Below are 21872 nucleotides of genomic sequence, written 5' to 3' on the forward strand. Positions count from 1 at the left end.
TATAGATGTAGAATGTGTGTGTGTGTGTGTGTGTGTGTGTTCTGGGATGGTTTAATTCGATTCGATTTACCTTGCTTGAGATGGTAATGCAGCTGAAGGCCAAAGGTTCGTTTTTCTTTTCTTTTCTTTCTTTTTTTTTTATATATGTTACAAACAAACAGTACAGTTACGGTTCTAGTTACAGTTATCGTTATCGTTATAGTAAGTAAGTGGTATTATTTTTCTTTTTATTATTATTAACAATTTTAATCTTAACACTGCTCGCACACATTTCTTTGTCTCTCATTCTTTTGTTTTTTTTTAGCTAGTTTTCGATTGCGATTTACGATTTAATTTAGATTTAAAAACAACATCACTTGGTTTCACGTTTGATTTGAATTGCGTGTTTTTTTTTTTTAAGATTTAAGATTGTTTACAAAGTTTTTGAAACTTTAACGTTTAAAACAAAATGGAAAAGAAAATGGGGGGGTAAAATAGTGGGAGAAATAAAAAGTAAACTATATCTTGATCTGATCCACAGATGATGCACATTTTATCCACTTGATTCACCAACGATCATCGACTGCCTTAACTTAGTTTTCATTTTTTTTGTTTTGTTGAAGTTGTAACACAGATTAATGCACTGGTTGAACTGATCGATCGATCAATCAATCAATCCGGGCGGCGGCCACCTGATGGGCATTACCGGATCCTCCTAGGAGGACTCGTAGCCAAACCAGGCGGCCGACGAATGCTATTCACCGGCAGCGCCACCGCCGCCGCCAAAGCTATTGAAGTGACGCACTGCACCCGGGGCAGCGGCGGCGCCGAACTGCAAACTCAACTCGAACAGCCGGCGAGCCTGCAACTGTTGCTGCTGCTGATGGTGATGATGCTGCTGGTGATGATGGTGATGCTGATAGTGATGATGCTGATGCAACGCTGCCGCCGAATGAGCATTCAGATTCAAATGCCCGCCAAGCACGCTTGAGGCAGAGCCGGGTGACACTGCCCCGGGAGGTTGCAACGCCAGACCGCTGTTGCTGCCTGCGCCCGGCGACAACTGTGAGCTGTTGCTGGCCGCCGATTGCTGTTGTTGCTGCTGCTGTTGTTGCTGCTGCTGCTGTTGCTGTTGCTGTTGGTGCTGGGCGTGGGGATTGTGCAGTTGCTCGCTGGTGTGAAAGAGATGCGGATGATGCGCGGGATTCAGATGCGGATGCTGGTGCGGATGGTGTGCATGATGTGCGGCGGCGGCATGTTGATACCGCATCGGATCCATATACATTGCGGCTGCTGCAGCGGCTGCAATGCTTGAAGCTTGTTGCTGTTGTTGTTGCTTCACCTGTTCCTCTGTGCTGCTACTGTTGTTGTTGTTGTTATTGTTGTTGTTATTCGTACTATTGTTGTTGTTGTTGTTGTTAGTCTGGCCAGCATTGGACGCGCTGCCCAGCGGACTCTGAGGCGACATCACCTGCCCCTGGCTGGTCATCGTCACCGACGAACCCGCACTCGACGATGGCGTATTGGGCGCATGTTGTTGCTGTGTATGTTGCTGCTGCTGATGTTGCTGCTGCTGCTGTTGCTGTTGCTGGTGTTGCAGACTATTGTTGTTGTTGGCAGGAGTGGACGCAGCTGCAGCTGAGTTCGACTCCTGGATTTCTGATTGCTAGTGAGCCGCCAACTGATGAGCCGACTGCATATTCTGGGGACTCAGCATCGGCGGACTATGCGAATGCGAATGGTTGCCCATCGGACTGCCGTGCATATCGTGATGCGTGTGATAGCCACCATGATGTCCCATATGCCCCGGTGGCATGCCATCCATCATATCGCCACCCAGTGTATTTGGCGGCGTCATGCGTTTCTCCTTTTGCCGGCGATTGCAGAACCAAACACGGACCACTTCCTTCTCCAGTTGGAGCGAGTCCGCCAGCGATGTGATCTCCTGGGCTGAGGGTTTTGGCTGCTTGTGGAAATGCTGCTCGAGGGCACCCTTCACGCTCACCTCGATGCTGGTGCGTTTCTTGCGCTTACGTCCCTGGGCCGCAATCTTATCGATGCTCGTCGGCGATCCCGTTGTCGAGTCCGCTTCCTCGAGCCACTTTTGCAGCAGCGGCTTCAGCTTGCACATGTTCTTGAAGCTCAGCTGGAGTGCCTCAAAGCGACAGATCGTCGTCTGTGAGAACACATTGCCATAGAGTGTGCCCAGAGCGAGACCGACATCGGCCTGGGTGAAACCGAGCTTGATGCGACGCTGTTTGAACTGCTTGGCAAAGGCCTCGAGGTCATCGGATGTGGGCGTGTCCTCCTCACCGCCGCTGATCGTATCGCGATCACCGCCACCACCGCCGCCGCCCATGTGATGGGCGTGTATGTGCAACTGCGGCGATTCGCCGCGCAACGCATGATGCAGTGGCGCCACCTGAGCGGCATGATGCGCCGGATGATGATGCAGCATGCCATTCATGGCGGCATGATGATACTGCAACGGTGAGCCGCCCGTGGGCGCATAGTGTCCGGCATGTGGGGCATGCCACGCCGCTGCGGCAGCGGCATGTGGCGATGCCATGCCCTGTTGTATGCGTGTCTGTTGCGTCAGATGCGACATCTCCTGCTTCACCGAATCGACGGCAGCAGCGGCAGCGGCGGCGGGATGATGATGCGTCGTATGATGTGTCTGCAGTGACCACGGATCCGGATGCAATGCGCTCCAGCTGCCCAGCCCCGAGCCGGGCGTCAGTCCGCCCAAGCTGTTGCCCTGTCCGCCACCCTGAACCTGACCATTGGGCGATGGTGATGAGGGCAACTGTTGCTGATGGTGTGAGGCCGAGGCAGCGGCTGCCACGGCGGCAGCATGATGATGGTGATGATGCTGCATGTACTTCATTTCGCCGGCATCGGCAGCAGAGCGGGGCGAGGAGGTGTGATAGCCACCGCCTCCACCGCCGAGTGCCATGTCGAGATCACCGCTGGGCGGCGTCATGTAGGAGGTAGCGGCCATCCCCACCGCTCTGGGGCTGTTGAGGCCCTCCACGCTGGCGGGGTAGGGCTCCAAGTTGGGGCTCAGTTTAACGACTTTGTAGACCGATCGATCGAAAGGAAGACCTGAGTCCCTATGCTCATTCCACTCGAACCGTGAGGCAACCGTTTTGAAGTCTTTTACTGGCAACGTGGCGGCGACGAAAATCTTGCTGCTGCTTCTGCTGCTGCTGCTGCGGAGGGGACTCGCCAAACACGGTCACACTCAGCGCAAACACACTCTGTTCACAACACGGTTCACGGTCACACTCAACAAGTTTCGTCACCGACGGCGCAACGACGAAAAAACTTGCACGAGATTTTCGTTACTTTTTTGTAAATTTTTTCGCAGTTTTTTTTTTCTTTCTATCTGACGATTTAAACGTTGTGATTATCGTTGATGTGATCGCTGTTGTTGGTGTAGTTGTTGTTGTTGTTTGTAGTTGAAGTTGTTGTTGTTTGTTGCACTTGGTCACTTGGCACTTTGCACAAATATTGCTTGCATTTATTTATTTAGTGTAAATACATTTGTTTAAAATTTCGCATTTAATTTGATTTATTTTTTTGATGTTGTATTGTGTTTTGTCGATTTCTCAGATCAGATTTAACTTCGACTTGCGATTGAGATTGAAATTCAGATCGCCGCACAGCGCACACATAATAATAATAATAATAATAGTAAACACACTCTGAGTGAGAGAAGACGCCAGAGACCAGAGACAGAGAGCCAGCCTATGGGACAAATTCACGTGCAAACTCGTAGAGCTATCGAAGTGAACTAACGTCATGCAGCGGCCAGCGGCGCTACGTAGACGGCGCTCTCGACAGCCGACACAACGCAAACGCACACATACACAGCGCACAGTACACGGACGCACACACACACGCAAGCACTCACACACAGAGACGAGCAGCAAAACCAGTTTTCAACCCGTCTTCCAATTGTACGCCATGCGCGTAAATGTGACGGCTATAGTGCGAGCATAGCGCACGCGAAGGCAACGCAAGCGAGATGGCGTGTGAGAGCGAGGCGCAAAACTGGAAGTCGACTTGCGCTCTATTGGGCTCGCTATGCTCGCTGGCTCGCTTGCTCGCTTTCCAGTGCCGCCCACCAAAAAAATGCCCAAGCAGTTTCGTCGTCGGCATTCCCATGCAAGAGTGACATTTTTAATTGCCTGCTCTAGCCACAAGCGAGAGAGCGAGAGCGCAAGAGCAGTGCGCGCGCAGAGCAGAAGCAGAAGCAGAGAAGAAGCCAAGGAGAAGGGGGCAAACAAGGCAGTCAGTAAAGCAAAGGCTTTTTGTGTGAAGCTTTTGCACAGGACTGAACTGACTGCAGGAAGCTTTGTTCAGTTTGCTGTCGCTCTTTGGCCTGCCAACTTTTGCTTTCATTTTGTTGGTGTGCGTTTGCTGTTGGAGTGTGTACGAGTGTGTGCTTATATGTGTGCTTGTCTGTGTGTGGGGCGTGTGCATTGGCAGTGGGCAAATGGGGCGGGCAAAATGGGCAAAATGCAGCCGGCAAACGGCAATCGGCAAAAGCGGGCAATGGGCGCTATCTCTGGACACTTGGATAGATATGAACAGCGCGCTTAACTGGGCAAACAAAAATCGCAATGAAGATGATGAAGTTGAAACATACACCACATATCGATAGCAGCATCTAACGCGCTCGAGAACAACTGTAAAATCAGTCGCAACATTAATTGAATTGTATCGCGAGCCAATAAAATTTGCATGCAAATGTTTTACAATGTTTCAATCTCGTCTCGTTTCGATTCGTTTCGATTCGCTTTGTTTTGTTATGCATATCAACTGTCAGTTACTTTCTGAAGAAAGGCCCATTGTCTAGCGTCCCCCAACTACTTTAACTAGTGTGTGTGCGAGTGTGTGTGTGTGTGTGTTGGTGCCTCTATTTTTTTACCGCTAAACATTCTCCTGGATAGTTATTGATTTCCAACATCCATCGCTGAGCGCGCGTTTATTTTATTGATTTATTTTTTTGCCTATTGCTTCTCTAATTTTACAGTATTTTTTGCGCGCTCGCACGGGAATTTGCATAGATCCGATTTGGATATGGAACGAGTGTCTTTGTGCTGCTTTGACATCTTTGTCGCCTCTCTTTTGTGTCCCCCGTCTCGAGCATTGTTGCTGTTTGTTCGCCTTTTGATTTAATAGAGCGTCCAACATAAAACAAAACACAAACAGCAACAGCTAAATCGCATTTTGGTCTTTTGTATCATTGTGCTATTAAAGTGTCCACTTTGCGCCCTCTGAATGCCAATGAAAAAGGCCCCCAGATAAAGCAACAGTTTCTTACACTGACAGAAAATAGCGAGTCACTAAATAAAGTTCTTGAAATGTGAAAAATACGAAATTAAATATATGAAGTTTCTAAAATGTAGAGATCAAATACCAAATTAAATTTACAAATTATTTCAGTCGCATTTTTATTCGAATTTTGTTTGATTTTCACAAAGAATTGCTTTTTTTAATCAAATATTCAATATTAATTTACTTAATCTTTAATTTAAAAATATTCTACTTTGTCAAGTTTCTAAATTATTATAAAATTTTACTTTAATAAAGTGTACTATTAAGCTCCGCTTAGCTAACAAAACAGTCATAGTCTAAATATATGTATATATATTATTTTATTTATATTTATCATATATTTGCCACAATATTACGAAAAAAAGGTTTCAACATTTTAAGCAGACACAACAAATATTTCCTTAAATTTATGTCCATAAATTTCTACACAAAATTCACTAATCCAAAAAATATGATATAAAGAAATACTTAAATAAAAACGTGACATTTTTAATTGCCGCCTCGATTCCTGGAAATTGCAAGAAACTTGTTCATATATTATTCAACTCTTGTTTAACTAATGCAAATTTATGATGCTTTTAAGTAATATTTTAACAAGTTGTTTGAAGCTGGTTAAAAAGGTTTTCAGTAATAACAATAGTTGCAGCATTCGCTATAAAAAAAATAGTTCATAAAATTCAAGTCATTAGCTAATAGTGTTTAAATCTTTATATATTTAAAACTTGAATCATAATAAACATAATAAGCTATTTAGTACAGAACAACCCGTTCAATTGGCAACTTGTCTAGACATCGCTTGTTTGGCAAATATTTTCTTTGCTTTAAACTTTTGTGCCATATTATGCTTTCTTCCCTCTCTCTCTCTCTCTCTCTCTCTCTCTCTCTGTCTCGCATGCATAACTCTTGCGGCAGGTCAAGCGTCCAGGTTGTGTCAAAAGTTATGCAAACTAAGGTCAACGCCATCAACAACAGAGAGTGAGTGAGAGAGAGAGAGAGAAGCAAACACACACACACACACAGAGACACAGTCAAGTTCAACAATATTTGCATCACTTTGTTTACATTTGCCTTGTGTTTTTTTATTGTTGTCCTTTTGGCCACACACTTGGGCATAATTAATAAGCCGCAGACCGAGTTAAACAGTCGGAGAGTCGCAGTCAAAAGTTTGTCACTCAACAACGGTCCTTGGGCAAAATTTACATGATAATTAGGCGGCGGCGCTAAGCAACAACAACAACAATAACAACGAGCAGCAGCAGCGTTAAAAAAAAAAAATGTATTTAAATTTCAAATGTCGAAAAAATCCTGTTTATTTCACGCTCTCAGCTCAGTGTGCAGGTCTCTGCCGCTGCCTCTGCCTTCGTCTCCGTCTCTGCCCCTCGTCGAATGCTAAATGCGCACGCGCCGCGTTGGTTTTTGTGGCCATGAAAGGACTTGTTGCATAATTATGCGCCGCATGCGAGTAAAAAAAAAACAACAGTAATATAAACACGAGTGAAGAAAAAAATTACTAAGCGTTGTATTTATGAATGAAGATCTCTCTCTTGCTCTCTTGCCTCTCTCTCGCTCTCGCTCTGCCTTTGGCGCCGTTGATTTTGATGATAATGAGCTTGATTAGCATTTCGGTTGCATTTTTTTTTCTCTTCTGCCGCTGCCATTTGCTCAGCTCCGGTTTTGAGTTCGTCGCTCGGCTCTGCCTCGACTCGATGTCGATGTCGGTCTCGCACCTAGCTGTCTGCTTGGCGCACTTGCTTATAATTATTAGCATAATTTTCTTCTTATTTTGCATTAATTTCTGCGTGTGTTTGTTTGTTTATTAAGCAGCAGACTTACTTATTATCATACACAATACAGATACGCAACGTTTTTTTGCATCTGTTTTGGCAATTAAAGTGCCATATAATTTTTTGAGAGCAGGCACAAACTGGTCCGGCTTTAATAGCTTTATTTATCACCCCGCACAATTAAGCCAAATGCGCGGGAGGCGAGATACTTTTTAAATGGCATCCACTTGAGTGGATCCCAATCATTGTTGGGTTATTAAACTATACACCTAACAAAAAACAAATCAAAACGAAGTCAAAACAAATCAACAATTAAATGCATTGAAACATGTTCCGCCGAAAAATGTGTTTACAAATTTAACATAGAAGTGCGCGTGATTTTGGAATTTCAGGAAATTCCAAACAGTTCTCAAAAAAAAATAATAAACAATAAAGAAGCTAAAATAATTATCATCAATTGCAGTCACTTGAGAATAAAATAAGTAAAGTAATTTAATTTAATTAAACTAATTTGAATCCACAGACATCAACAGACTTTTGCACGTTCTGATTAAGAATGCTTAAGAATACATACATATTAGTATTTCAGTATTCAGTAGTATTTTAGTAAGTAGTATTTTAATTTAGCAAAGCATTTTTCAAAAACCCGATATAAAAGATATCTATTCAGAATTTCTTCTCTGCATTAAAATACTAATATATTAAAATTCTACTGAGTGTCTACTACTTAAGTGGTATTTTCTACTATTTTCACTTAAGTTTGTTTATGAAACTATATTGTTTATTCTTTAAATTCATCTTAAATATTAGCTATGTTTTGTTTTGAATATTCTTCCATGTAAACAACACAAATGTAATAATAGTAAATTAATTATAAATTTAAATTTTTAATTTGAAAAAATTTCCATTCAGTATCTCATAAGTAATTTATATTTTCAAAAACATCAGAAAAATTTATTTCACAATTTTTTGTTACATCTGCAACAGTTTTCAATTAATATAGAAAATTGTTTGGCACTTATGAAGAAACAGATACTTTGTGCTCACATCAGGCTCATCAGCATTATAGATTCCTCTTTTGCATGTCTAATCCCTACTTAATATGCATCCTCTTCACCCCTCCGGTGGCGAATAATCATTTGCAAACAAAACGTTTCATTAGATACGTCGAAACTCAGCTGCAATATCGAAACTTCAGTCAAAGGGCAGCCCAAAAGACAACAAAACGAAACCCATCCCAACCTATCTGTAGTCGGTCAACTCTTTAACATATGCCCATCTCAAAAGCGAATTGCGCGCCAAAAAAAAAGTAGTAGACACACACACAAACACACAGGGAGAAGGACAGCAAGGATAACTTCAATTGAAGAAGCTACACACAAGACAAGACGACAACGAAGAAGATAAAGAAGAAGAAGCAGTGGCAACCCCTTCACAACAACCCTTTTCCTCAGTTCTTTCTTCGGTTTTTGGCAAGGTCAAAAGCGGCAAAACTCACGTAGGCAAATTGCAATAGGCAAATGTGGAACTCGACCCCCTTAAGGGCATAAGGATGCAACGAACCATTTATCATCTTTTCCGTTTTTTAGGCAATTTGAATTTCGGTGTGTTGCAATTTTGCGATTTTGCATGCAACGACGTCGGCAACGCGGCCGTTAAAGTCTGTCTGCAATCAGGAAGCAGGCCGCTTATCCTTTGGCCTTTATCCTTTCACTTTCGCCTACCTACAGACACACACACACATATACAACCCTCTCAACAGTTTGCCAAATTCCAACACAAACACACACTCGCTGTCATATGCAAATTAGCTTCAGACTAAAAAAAAAAGAACTGAAAATAGAATAGCACATTTTTTTTTATTCTGCGAGTCCCGCCAAAACATAAAATACGCAAACGGGGCAACACAAAATGGCAACGGTTGTTGCGACATCACCCCGAGTACTATGGGTACTGAGTACTACATATGAGTACTATGGGTACTCTTCTGGGTACTTTTGCCAACCCCATCCTCCCCGCTTAGGATGCCAGTTAAATGCATTTTGGTGCGCCTCATTGGCTTTGGCTTTGGCTTTGGCATTGAACGACGCGTCGCACAACTGTCAATGCAAAAGGCAAAAGGGCAAATATGCAAATTAGTTAGCTTTTCTCCTGTTTTCCTTTTTTTGCAGCGTTTCGTTTTTTTATTTATTAACTAATTTATCTCCGCGTCGCCGTGACACGTCCGCGTCCCATAGGCAAACCCGCCAGGGTCGTGAAATATTGGCGAATGGCGGAAACAGCGCTGCAAAAAGCGTTCGTTGCAACACCTGGATACAATTTCTGTTTTTTTTTCCACTTCCTTTATCATTTACCGCGGCTTTTTTATTGCCCCCTTCCCATGTGTGGAGGACAGTTGCCAATGAGGTCGCTAAGTAGTTGCTTAAGTAGATGACGCGACTGTGGACAAAAAAAGAGTTGTCCTTGCACAAATTATTGAATTAATGTGAAACTCGAAAAGCAATTCTTAAAAGCAAATACAGCAAATATTCTCTAGCAATTAAAAATGGTTTAGGAACACACACGTAGAAACAATTTAAAGTAAGAAAATATTTTTTTGAAGTTAAGATCAATTGGAATTAATACAAATTTGCAAAGATATTTACCAAAGTATTGATAGAATCTTTTAATGAATATCATTTTAATGTGATTTCATTATCATCATTCAAAAAATATTATAATAAATTCACAAATAAATAAAATGATTTAATTATCATTAATATTATTCTCAAATTAAATACATTTAATTATAGATTCGAATGGCATAATATTGAATGCTCTATAAAAATATTTTAGCTTTTATTTTCATTTAAATTATTTCATATTATTCGTATTTTAACTATTATTAAAAGAAAAATGAATAAATCAAAATTAACCTTTAAGAATATATTGTTTTTTTTTTCATAAATACATTAAATTTTTTAATAATGAAAATAAATAGATATGTATTTTAAATTCTTTTTTCAAAAAATTACAATATTTATTCATATCTATTATAATAAATTTCATTTATTTTAAATGTAGTACGCGTATATTTTATTTTGAATATTTATATTATCTAAAATAACATGTCTCTATAACCTCTCAAATAGTAAATAGTTTTTACTATTCAATAATGTTGCAGAAAATGCTCATAAAATAACAAACCAAATTAATATAAATCTCCTATGATAATTCTATCATTAGTTACGCTAATAACATTTTGTTATTCAAAAGCAAAGTTGTTGACACATTGAAAACTCACTTTCGTGCCTTAAACGCGCATTTAAATCGTTTGAAATCAAAAGCCGAAAACGGAAAATAGAAAATTGAATTATTCATTAAAATGTTAAATAGCCATAAAGTGGAGATTTGTGCTCTCACTTTCACAGGCTAACTGAAATGCAGCCAGAGTTAATGGTAAAAAAAGAGGCAACTAAACCCAGCCCACAATCGTACTTATAACATATATGCATTAGCATTAACGCTTATGGATCAACGCCAATAGAGAAAGAGAGAGAGAGAAATTAAAATCCTGTTCACACCCACTGAAAGCGACGTGGTCGACGTTTGCTGTCACAGCGACACAGGAAGTGGCGGGGATTCGAAAACCACTCTTTCCCAACTTAAATCGAAGAAAACAAAAGGCACACGAAAAAAAGGAGAGAGAAAAAAAAACATATGTCAATAAAAATCTTTTAGATATTCATTTGCATAATGCAGTCAAAAGGGCAAACGTTGCCAGCGCGTTGCTTTTCCTGTCCCAGAACATTCGTTTTTTTTTTTCGTCCAGGTGAGGGCTGAGTTCAAGCGACATAAAAAACAACTAAGCAACATCAAAAAGACGGCACAACTGCAACAACTACTGCGACGACGACGACAACTACAACTTCTGATGTGGCACGCATGTTTGCTTCCTTCGAATGAAAACAAACGCGTCGATATGATATGCCAACTGCAAAAAGGGGTTGGGGGGTTGTGCCTCAGCCAGGGGTGCATATCATTAGCGTTACAGCATAAAAAACTGGCACACATTTTCCAACTGACACTCTCTTTTTTTATGAACTCTGTCTGCTGCCTGTCGCACATCAAAGGCCAATCAACGCCTCGTCCAACTAAACTCGCAACTCGAATGTGTGTCTTATCGGAAACGGAAGTCCACCCTTAACCCTTGCCTTAGCCTGGGCATGAACCCCAGCCGTGGTGAGTTTCCCTTTGCTGCCATAAACTACACACATCACGCCATTGAGCGTATCCTTGAATGAAAACTGAGTGCAGATAGTTGCGAATATAAAATTTATCTGCACTGTGTTGAAGTTGAAAATGTGGTGGAAATGTTGCGTTAATTTTAGTCTTGCAAAATACAGCATATTTTTTAAAATCTCTTTTGGATGCGTTATTTAACATATTTAAAGCAAACGTGTTCTGAATAAAAAGATTTGGTAAAATTAACTACTAATTTATAAAATATCCAAATAAAAATACTTCCCATCATTTATATTCTTTATCGAGCTAAAATATAGTATTTTATACATTATTTTCTATTATTTTAAAGCATTCTTTAAACATAAATTTACTAAAGATAATTGTCTGATTTCTGTAAATGTAAATCTTTAATTTAATAATATATATTAGTGTTTTTTTTTAGGAATAACCAACTACATACAAGCTTTACTGAACTACCGATTTTAAATTTGTAAAAAATGAATACACAATAAAATTTTCCTTCCTTCTGCTTTTTCAATTTTAGAGCTTAACAAATTATACACAAATTTTTACTGCAACTTTTCAAGTTGAGAAAAATTATATTCATTATTTTTTATGTATTTCAAAATATTTAGTATTACCTTAATTCTGTGAGCGAATAACAGTTTTTATAAGAGAGAGTTTTAAAATATTCTCTCTATAAAATCTATTTATTTCCATTTTATTTTAAAAGTCCCCAGCAGCCAATGCTCTTTATATTATTATGAAGTTACGTATTTAATACTCAATTTAATAAGATGAATTACTAATTGAATAATAAATCTTTTTTTGATCAATCAGTTAACTCGGACAATATAAAAGCAACAATAAATCAATGTAAGTGCATTTAATAGCACTTCAATTGCCGCGATATTCGGCAAGTCCACCTCAAGTCTGAGCAGGGATCTTTAAGTGGGGGATCTGGTGTCGTAAAACAGCTCTTCGATTGCATAATTTGGCCAACGCCTTTTAATTGAAACATAAACGCCATTTTTATTGCAAAAACGCACGCGCTAAATGATTGAGGCATTTTAAATATCGTAAAAAACAAGAGAGAGGAAGAGAGAGAGAAACAATAAGCGGCGCAATTTGCGCAGAAATTGCAAATCGCCCATAAGACATAAATGAAATTTTTATAATCGAAACGAGACGCTGACGGAGGTCGCCATCGTCGTCGTTGTTGTCGTCTCCGTCTCCGGTTACGCATGCGCCGAATTTTAGCGACGATTTTTTGCTGTATTATTGTTAACTGTTTACTGTTATTGTTATTAAGTTTTGGGCCAGTGACAGCCACAGCCACAGCCAGAGCGTCATCGTCAAAGCCGACAAAGCCACGTTTTGACGCCCCAACGTGACATGGCCAAGCTGCAGTCAAGGATAACGCGCTTTGATCTTTGCTGCTGCAGCGACGGCGTCGGCAAAAGACTAAAAGCCAGGTCGACGGGGGTGTAGCACGTGCACACTCGCTCACACTCCCCTATGCTCCTTCTTCCCCTCTCTCCCCGTCATCTGTCACTCTCCGTGTTGCGCTCTCATTCTCTGGGGGCGATGCTATCAACTCTGTAGGCTGCTGCTTTCTTTAATAAGCTGCAACATAGGAAGAAGAAGGAAAAAAAACAAAAGACTTAAGACACAAACGCGTTTTCATTGCATCGCGATGCTTTACACCTGATAACCAAGACAACAACGCAACGTCGACGACGACGACAACGCATCGATGCAACGCAACTCATTGAGCTGCAGCCACATCACAGGACTGCACTGTGATGTAATCAGACTCCCCTCTCCCTCCCCCCTCTTCCCTTACTTCACTGTCTCTCGCTGGCTGCTGCGGTTCCTGCGATTTGCCGTACGTGATATTGTTAAAAGCTTTTAATTGAAGTCATCTTCTTGCTCAAAACAGGTAGCTGCCTCCAGAGTCATCGTCGTCTGCTGTTGCTGCTGTTGCGGTTGCTGTTGCTGTTGCTGTCGATGTCGAGCATTTTTATGATTAAACTAATTTTTCTTGCCCGCGACTCTTATAGCAGGTGATGTGGCTCCAGTTGTTCCCCCTCTCTCTTCTTCCCTCCCCGCTTCCCTGCCAAGTTATTTTAATAAACTGCGCTACGTGCCACGCATTCTGAAAGACGATCAGTTTCAATTTTTATTATTGTTGCGGCTCCCGTTGCTGTTGCCTCTCGTTGTTGTTGTTGTTGTTGCTTTTAGATTATTTCCAGCACTTGTAAGTGTTTGTTAGAAGGGAGTGCCACCAACAACAAAACCAGCAGCAACAACAACAACAGCAACTGGCTGCTGACCAAACCGCAACGTGCTCATTTAACAGTAGCCAGCGAACGTCTCTCTCATGACAACTTAAGCCTGACTCAAATATTTTAATGATAGACATAATGGCCGCAACTCCCAGGAGCTGCCACCACAACTCTGATCCGACGCTGGTAAAACAAATAATAAAAAAAGACAGTTAAGCAAATCAATAAAATATTAGAGGATTAGCTTATTGAATTAAATGGCGAAAATTTACCATTACGCATGTATTTCTTTGATTATTTGAGGATTACGTTAGGTATGTAAGTATTGCCCAAATATAAATACATATTTTTGTTTGCAAATATTTTAAATATAGAAACTGGAATTAATTTAACTAATATTAGATCTTTTTACCGTATTATAACTGTGAATAAAAAGCTAAGAATCAACTAGAAAAATGTCTCTTTTTTCAGTAACTCTAAATATAGGAATTGGTATTAAGTCAATTAAAAATTGTTGGAGTAATTTCTTTAATAAAAGTTTTGTGTTATTACTGATATTTTAAATATAGAATTTATAAAGAAATTTCAGTAATTTACACCATAAATAAATATTTATTTGAAGATACTTTAGCAGAAGCGTAGTACTTCTTTGATATGGAAATAAATTGCAAGGAATCAACCTTAAAAATATATATTTTTTTTATCATTTTAAATTAGAAATTTGAATTTTATCAAATAAAACAGTTGCAGTAAAATTTTACTATACAAAATGTATTTATTTGCAGATATTTTAAATCTAGAAATTCCAGTATTTAATTTCCAAATTCAACAAATTCATTTATTTTTAAGGGTAGAAAATACAGTACTACATCGATGTCTAATTAAATGGCTAAGATTCAAGATTAAAAATGTATTCATTTGCAGTAATTTTAAATGTTGAAATTTTGTATGAATTCAGCTACAAACAGTTGCAGTACTTTCAACAATAAATAATAATAGCAATAATTCATCTTTGATAATGCCGTGACTTATCTTAGCTGTAATATCGCCACAGAAGTCTCTCGGCTTTATAAGTCCGCACTTATAAGTCAATTTACGTACTTTCCGCAGGACTTTTTGGCGTATGCGTAATGCATATAATTTTAACAAGGGGCTTGGACTTGGCCTGGTTGAACCCGTGGGGCATTTAAATAAAGTTGTGAAGTAGCGCATAAAATAAATAACAGACACTTGACCAGCCAAAGCCAATGCAAGCCAGCCAGCATTCGACTGCCTTCGATGTGGGATTAAAATCATTGAAAATTTATATACATCTCCATATACGGGGTGGTTGCTTATGGATGCTAGCCAGCAGCCAGCAGCTAAGAGTCAGACTTCAACTCCGACTCCAACTCAGGCTCATGACTTTGCCTAGAGAAGATGCCAGAGATGTGAGAGATACAAGATGTGAGAGATACTCGCGATATGTGGAGTCATAACTATGTGCAAGACCATTTCATTTTTCAACAATTGGCCAAAAACATACGCCTCAATAATCAAGCACAACTTGGGGCAGGGGGGCGTGTCCCGTTTTGGGGGCCACAACTAAAGTAATGAGCAGTTCGCCACGCGCTCCTTAAACCATGAATGTGAATACGAATGCCACAACGAATGCCAGTTTGATTCGTCTGTTTGAATGCAGCAAACCAAAAAAAAATGAAAGCCTTAAGGCAGGACGCTGCTGCTGCTTGCCTCTTGTTGCAAAAAGGAGCCTGCCTCGGCCTGCACTCGAGCCTATAATTATAATTGAAATAAATTGATTTATTTGCGTTTGCAGTCGCCGTCTCATTCTCAGTCTATGCCAAAACGCATAAAGCCATAAAGAAGAAAAAATGGCAACAATACAATTCATGGATTGATGTTGTTTTGCCTGTTACAACTTGGTGTCTGTGTGTGTGTGTGTTGTTTAATTGTTGTTTTTCGACTGCACTCGATGGGCAAAGTGTGCCGCTGGCCAAGTTGTTGTTGTTGTTCAGCCAGGCTAGGCTACGACGATGCTGATGACGACGACGACGACGTCGATAAGGTCATGAGCAAGTGTCAATGCAGCGCATAAATTATTAAGCCCGAGGGGGCGTGGCAAAGTAGAAGGTGGTGTGTGCTGCATGAGGGCGCCGTCTTGATTTTTTTGTGTATTTTTTTTTGGCTTAGACAAATGTGGCACCAAATGGCAAAATGTTGTGCGCTGTAGGGCAAATGAGCAGCATGATTGAGATTTGGCAAAGCGAACAAATTATCAAGCGAATTGGAGTGGAGGTATAGGCAGCTTAGTTTAGATTATGGTATAAATTTATACCAATTGTAGAATATTAATTATTTTTTATATTTATTGGAGTGGAGGTATAGGCAGCTTAGTTTAGATTATGGTATAAATTTATACCAATTGTAGAATATTAATTATTTTTTATATTTATTGTGTTATACGCATTTAAAGCATACTAAGCATAATACGGAGATGTCTTTTGTGCCGGTAGGAAGTTGTGTAACAAGCTGAAGAAAGCATCTCCAACGCTATAAAGTATATATATTCTTGATCAGCGTATACAGCCGAAACGATATGGCCATGTCCGTGTGTCCATGTGTCTGTCCATATGAACACTTAGATCTCAGAGACTGTAAGAGATAGAGGTATTATTTTTTTCGACAGCAGATCAGTTACATCCGCACCCGCAAATCGGTAAAATTTAATAAAAAGTGTAATTTTGGCATATGCAATAATAACTATATTTCTTTCAATATATGAGCCTTGGAAAAGTAGTTGCGATCAGATATAAATTGTATAAGTTATTTAAGAAATTCTTTTGTATGGGCAAAAACGTCTATTTAAGACCCGAAGGATCTTAGTTGCTTTGGCTGATAATTTGGTATATTGCTTACCCTCCCCTCCCTCCCTCCCTACATATACCAAATACAGCTTTCGGCAAATTAAATTAGTTTTGCGGTGTATTCATACGGCTTACTTTAAAACTGCTTTCAAAATAGGTGGCGGGTATCTCACAGTAGAGCACACTCGCCATACTTTTTTTTGGTATTTTTTATATTTATTGTATTTATGCAATTTATGATACTTATGACATTTATAATATTGCTGTATCTATTATATTTTTATATGTTTTATATTTAATATGATTAGTTATTTAATATATTGATAGCATTTATTCTAGTGCCTCTCAGTTGACGCATTATTTGCTCTCCAATTTAGCTGTATCTCTCAGTTATTTATTCATTCGCTGTCACTGCACCTGCTCTTGTCAGTTCTCAGCTCCCACAAAAAAAAACGAATATTCACTTGTGCGCTCTCTGTTGTCAACGACAGTAGCTTTTGTCTAAACAGCAAAAAAAAAGACAAAAATAAAATAGAAGCAACAGCAACAAGAAACAACCTTTTGTGGGCACCGTTGGCCATTGCTCGATGCCCGCTGCCCGTTGCCCGCTGTCCGTTTGCCTGTTGTCTGATGCCATGCCAACCTGTCTCACATTTCAAAATACATAATTAAGTATGCACAGCGAGTTTGTTAGATAAAAATCTTAAAAACCCTTAAAAAGCTTTAAGCGCCTAAGACACATACACAAAGAGACACACACATATACAACTCTGAGAGCGAGATAGAAGAAACAACCCAAAAGGAAAAAGAAGGGGCAATACTTGATGGATAACTTGATGAGTATCGGATAAGTTTGTGGTGGGGACTTTGTAGCACAGCATAAATGTGAGGCGCGTATACATAAAATAGTCGAAAGGCAGCAGCAATAACAAATAACAACAACTACAACAGCAACAATAACAACGACAATAACAACGACACGTAGTCGATGTATGATACGAAAACACTTTGGCGACAATCATGGGAAAGATTTGGTTTTTGGATTGCTTTGGATTGGTTTGGTTCGGTTTGCTTTGCGTTGCTTTGCGTTGTGGCTGGCTATCAAAGCGGCCATTAAACGAAGCGGCCCAAGAGGTCAGCGCGATAACGAGCGAAAGCTAAGGTGGTTCAGGCTGTTTGCAGGTGCTGCTCTTGCTCTTGCTCATGCTCTTGCTATTGGTGTGGGCTAACAACATCGTTTAACGAACTCGATTTGTAACAGAGCTTTCACATGTGTGTCTCCAAAAAATCGAAAACCAAAAACACACACACACACACGAAAAGTTGGGCCAATCAGTTAAAAGTTATAACGAAACAGAAAATCAAGTCAACAACAAACAGAAAAATCAATAAAGTTCCCAATGCCAAATGAAACACAACGAGAGAGAAGAAACTTAATTAAAAGGTCGCTGTTAATGTTGTTAATTTGAAAATATTGTCGAAGGAAACGGCTCACATACATACAGCACACATCAAGAAGGGGGACAACCAACAAAAGATTCAACGTTATAAAATCGTAGAGAAACGCCATAAAAAACAGCAGCCACAGCCGCAGCTGAAGACGCAGCTAATTTTTATGAGCGGCCCCGCATGAAGATGAAAACAAGGCTTTGCCAGGCGCTGACAGACATCTCGGCGGGATCTGTCGCTCAGCGCGGCGCGCACTCTAATCAAGCCAACAACAAGCCAAGTTGTCATACCAAATTACCAAAAAAAATACAAAAAGACAAAAAATCGAAAACAAGTTGAAGGCGAACAGAAACAAAAGCCTTAACAACAAGTTCGTTGCCTAAGTCATTTGTTTCACATACAACTTGCTCTAAATTTGTTGGGCTTAATATAAGTAATTTGCATGCTGATAGCAAGTTCGTTGGCCTGTCAGTTTCATAAATTTGATAAGCATTTCAAAACTCAACCAAATAATCGCCATTAAATATTTCTCACGCTCATCAATTAAATGCAAGAAACGACACAACACAACAAAAAATCGACATCAGGCAATTTAACAGTTTATTACATTTGTATCTGATTAGGGAAGTTCAATTAGTCGTTGTTCAATAATTATTTAAATCTATAGATATTTCAAGTTTGGCGGCATTTTATTTAATTTGTATTTATTTTTATTTTTATACAATTAAGTAATTAATTCTTTTTGACATAATTAATTACAATACACCATTTATTTTCTTTACGCCTTTACAATAATTAACTTCAACAAGTTTCAGTTAAAGTAATTTTATTTTTAATGAAATTTTACTTAAATAAATATTTCTTATAAAAAAAGCGGAGTTAGAAATTTAATTTTAATATATTTTTTAAACTTTAATAGTTTAAACATTCATTAAAAATATTCAATGCAATATTTAGTCTGCAACTAAATTCCTTTAAATCGATAAATCTAAGAATATCTCAAACATTGTTGTATTATTGTTGTCCCTAAGTTGTTTAATTTGTTTACAAAGACAAATCAGAGATTATACATTTTTAATCTCAAAAGATTTTATCGAAGCAAATCATTATATATGAGTATTTTTTGCTGACTTATTAGAATTACAAAAATCTGGTAATATTTCTCTGACTAATGATATTTTTCAACGATTATTTATTTCAAACTATTGTATAAAATTGAGTTTATAAATGGAGTTCGGAGTTTAGGCTTTGAAACTTCAATAAGAGATTAAAAACTGAGCAATAATCGTTGGTAAAGACCTATCTTCTTATTGAATCCAGATATGTTTGATATAACATAATTTTTAATTTTTGCAAAGAATTTTAATCTAAGAATATTTATTTTACTATTTTAAAGCAACCATCAAATATATTATTTTTATGCTGCGTTATCATAGCCAAAGACGAGTGACACTTCTCAAACTAATCGAATTGTTGTTACTCCTTTCCTTATATTGTAAATTACAATAAAAATGTTTAGACTTATGCATAAACAAATCAAATATGCGCCACACATTATGGGGGGCAACAACAAATGAAATGCGTTCAACTGGCGTTCATTTTGTGTGTGTGGCAATGGCCTTAAGAAAATTTCACTGAATTTTCAATGTGGCCAACGACGATTTCCTCAATCAAAACGAAGGCATTGAAACTGCCACCACAGTACAGCACAGCACAACACAGACAGCAACAACACGAACATACACAAACACTCGTAATGTAATAATAATAATGCACATAATGCATATAAAGAGAAAAGAGTGGCAAACAGCGATGGAAAAACAAAGCGCAGGAGGCGGGCGGATTGGGTCGATTGCTGCGTGGCCTCGCTTGGGTTTTTGGTACGCCCGAATGGCGATGCACGCACACTAACACACTCACTGACACACACGCAACACCAACACCAAGACACACACACACACACACACACAATGTAACTTCAACCTTCAATTGTAGTTGGTAGTTGTGCTGCTGCCTGTCACGAAACGTTATTCGTGCGGCCATGCGAGTTCACTGACTGCCTCCCAACTGCCTCTGTGTTGGTGTCTTTTGGTGCTTTTCAACTGTATGTGTGTGTGTGTGTGTACACATTGTTGTTGCCGCTCGCTTTGTTTCCAGCAACAAAAACAACTGCGAAGCGCGGCCATATTAACATGCCTCCATGAGTACAGTTTGCACCTGCAGCTACGTCAAAAATCGTTAAAAACTTTTAACGACAAAAAGGTTCTATTGCCGTGGCATTGCACGTGATTGAATCGCGCCACAAATTAGACAATCCGCTCACGAATCAGCCAGCTACAAGAACGCAAAACAAGCCAAGACACAACTAGGCTTCCCTTCTCCAAAAAAAAGCGATGAAGAAGGGAGCAGCAGAAGAGGCGAGCGGGGAGCGTGTAATAGAGCAGCATAGGAGGAGAAAAATTTCCAGAAATGCGAGTGCTAATTGCTTGTAGCCACAAATAATATTTTTTTGGCAATTTGCCCAGCGCTAAAGTGAAGCAACGACAGCAACAACAACAACATCAACTACAGCAACATTCATGGCCAGCAAACAATAACAACGCGTATTTGTTTTGAAGGCAACAATAAATATTTCGCATGCCTATTGATTTCGCCCTCTCCCGCTCTGACATTGCTTTAAATGTTTAAATATAGTAATCAGCGAAAAGAAAAGCTTGAGTTGAACATGCGGCTCTTCGGTTGTGTTGTTTAATTGCTGCGTCGCATGCAACAGCGCTGGAAAAAAAAGAGTGTGAGAAAACTGTGTTCCATGTTTGTTGTTAATGTTGTTATTAATGCAACAACAATTGTTGCTGTTGTTGCTGTGTGCAATTAAAAATAATATATGTATGTATGTGGTATGGATTCATTAGTTATTTTGTCTAATTGGCGCATATAACGAAAGCATTTCCAAACAATAATCAAAATCATTTCATTATTAATATGTAGACAACATTTTTTTCGCCTCCTCCAAAAATATTTGCTTATATCTCAAAACATAGTTGTGCAGTATTTGCTTTCTGAGAAGAATGTGTTTTTTTTTTTTTGAAGCCAATTGAGATTGATTGATGACTTCCTCTCCGCTCAACATAACGACCTGACTGCTCCGCCTAACTGCATCCCTAAGCAACGATGTTGTTGTTGATGTTGTTTTACTTTGCCATTTTACGATCGACAGTAAAACGCAAAGGAATTGTCGTAACCCGTTTGAATTTTACGAGCCTTATCAGGCACACAGCACACATTATGATGCCACTGCGCGGCGCTGCAACAAATTGAGCCTGTTGCAACTGTGCGCCCACAAATCTTATCCGCAAGATGCGCCAGCGACGATAAAGTCGAAACAACAACGCAAGCAGAGACACAAGCAAACGAGGCAAGTGTTAATCTCTGGCTTAATGTGCGAAAAATGTGCAAACATTGTGTGTGGAGACAGCGATGGCAAGCAATGAAATGTATTTTATTTTCAATTTGCCTGCCCCTAAACTAAGCGCAAGCTGCCACCTTTATGTTTTTTTTACTGCTTAATATGCATGAACTGCGAGAGAGACTAAGAGACTTCCTCTTGTGCACGTTTCAAGGCATTCCATCCATCAATCCATTCATCCATCCAACGTCTATCGCTCAGTTGAGATCTTTGACCAATTTTTTTATATGAAACTTTTAATTTCAAGTTTGGTGCTGGAAGAAGGCGTCGCGCATTTAGAACTCAATTAAAAAGCGGAAGTTTTCGCAGCTCCAAACTCTCATCTCTTTCTCTCTTCTTCTCTCTCTCTAGACTCTCCACGCCCTTGACAGACATTCCAGCGGCATAAATCAGCGCTCGGTGCGAGACTAAACGAGTACGCGCACATATCTCACTAATAGCAGCAATTGTTGTCAATTTGCCACAAAACAGG

General features: G+C 39.6%; 1 protein-coding gene across 1 annotated transcript; it reads right to left on the bottom strand.

Moving 5' to 3' along the window:
- Positions 1–321: 321 nt before the first annotated feature.
- LOC132788031 (POU domain protein CF1A) lies at positions 322–3758 on the bottom strand. Its single transcript, XM_060795320.1, is given in 1 exon segment — positions 322–3758. A coding segment is annotated over 1 exon segment (2247 nt). The 5' UTR covers positions 2981–3758; the 3' UTR covers positions 322–733.
- Between the last annotated feature and the right edge of the window lie 18114 nt (positions 3759–21872).

The sequence above is a fragment of the Drosophila nasuta genome, chromosome 3 (assembly GCF_023558535.2).
Source record: "Drosophila nasuta strain 15112-1781.00 chromosome 3, ASM2355853v1, whole genome shotgun sequence".
In the NCBI taxonomy this organism is placed as follows: Eukaryota; Metazoa; Arthropoda; class Insecta; order Diptera; family Drosophilidae; genus Drosophila; species Drosophila nasuta.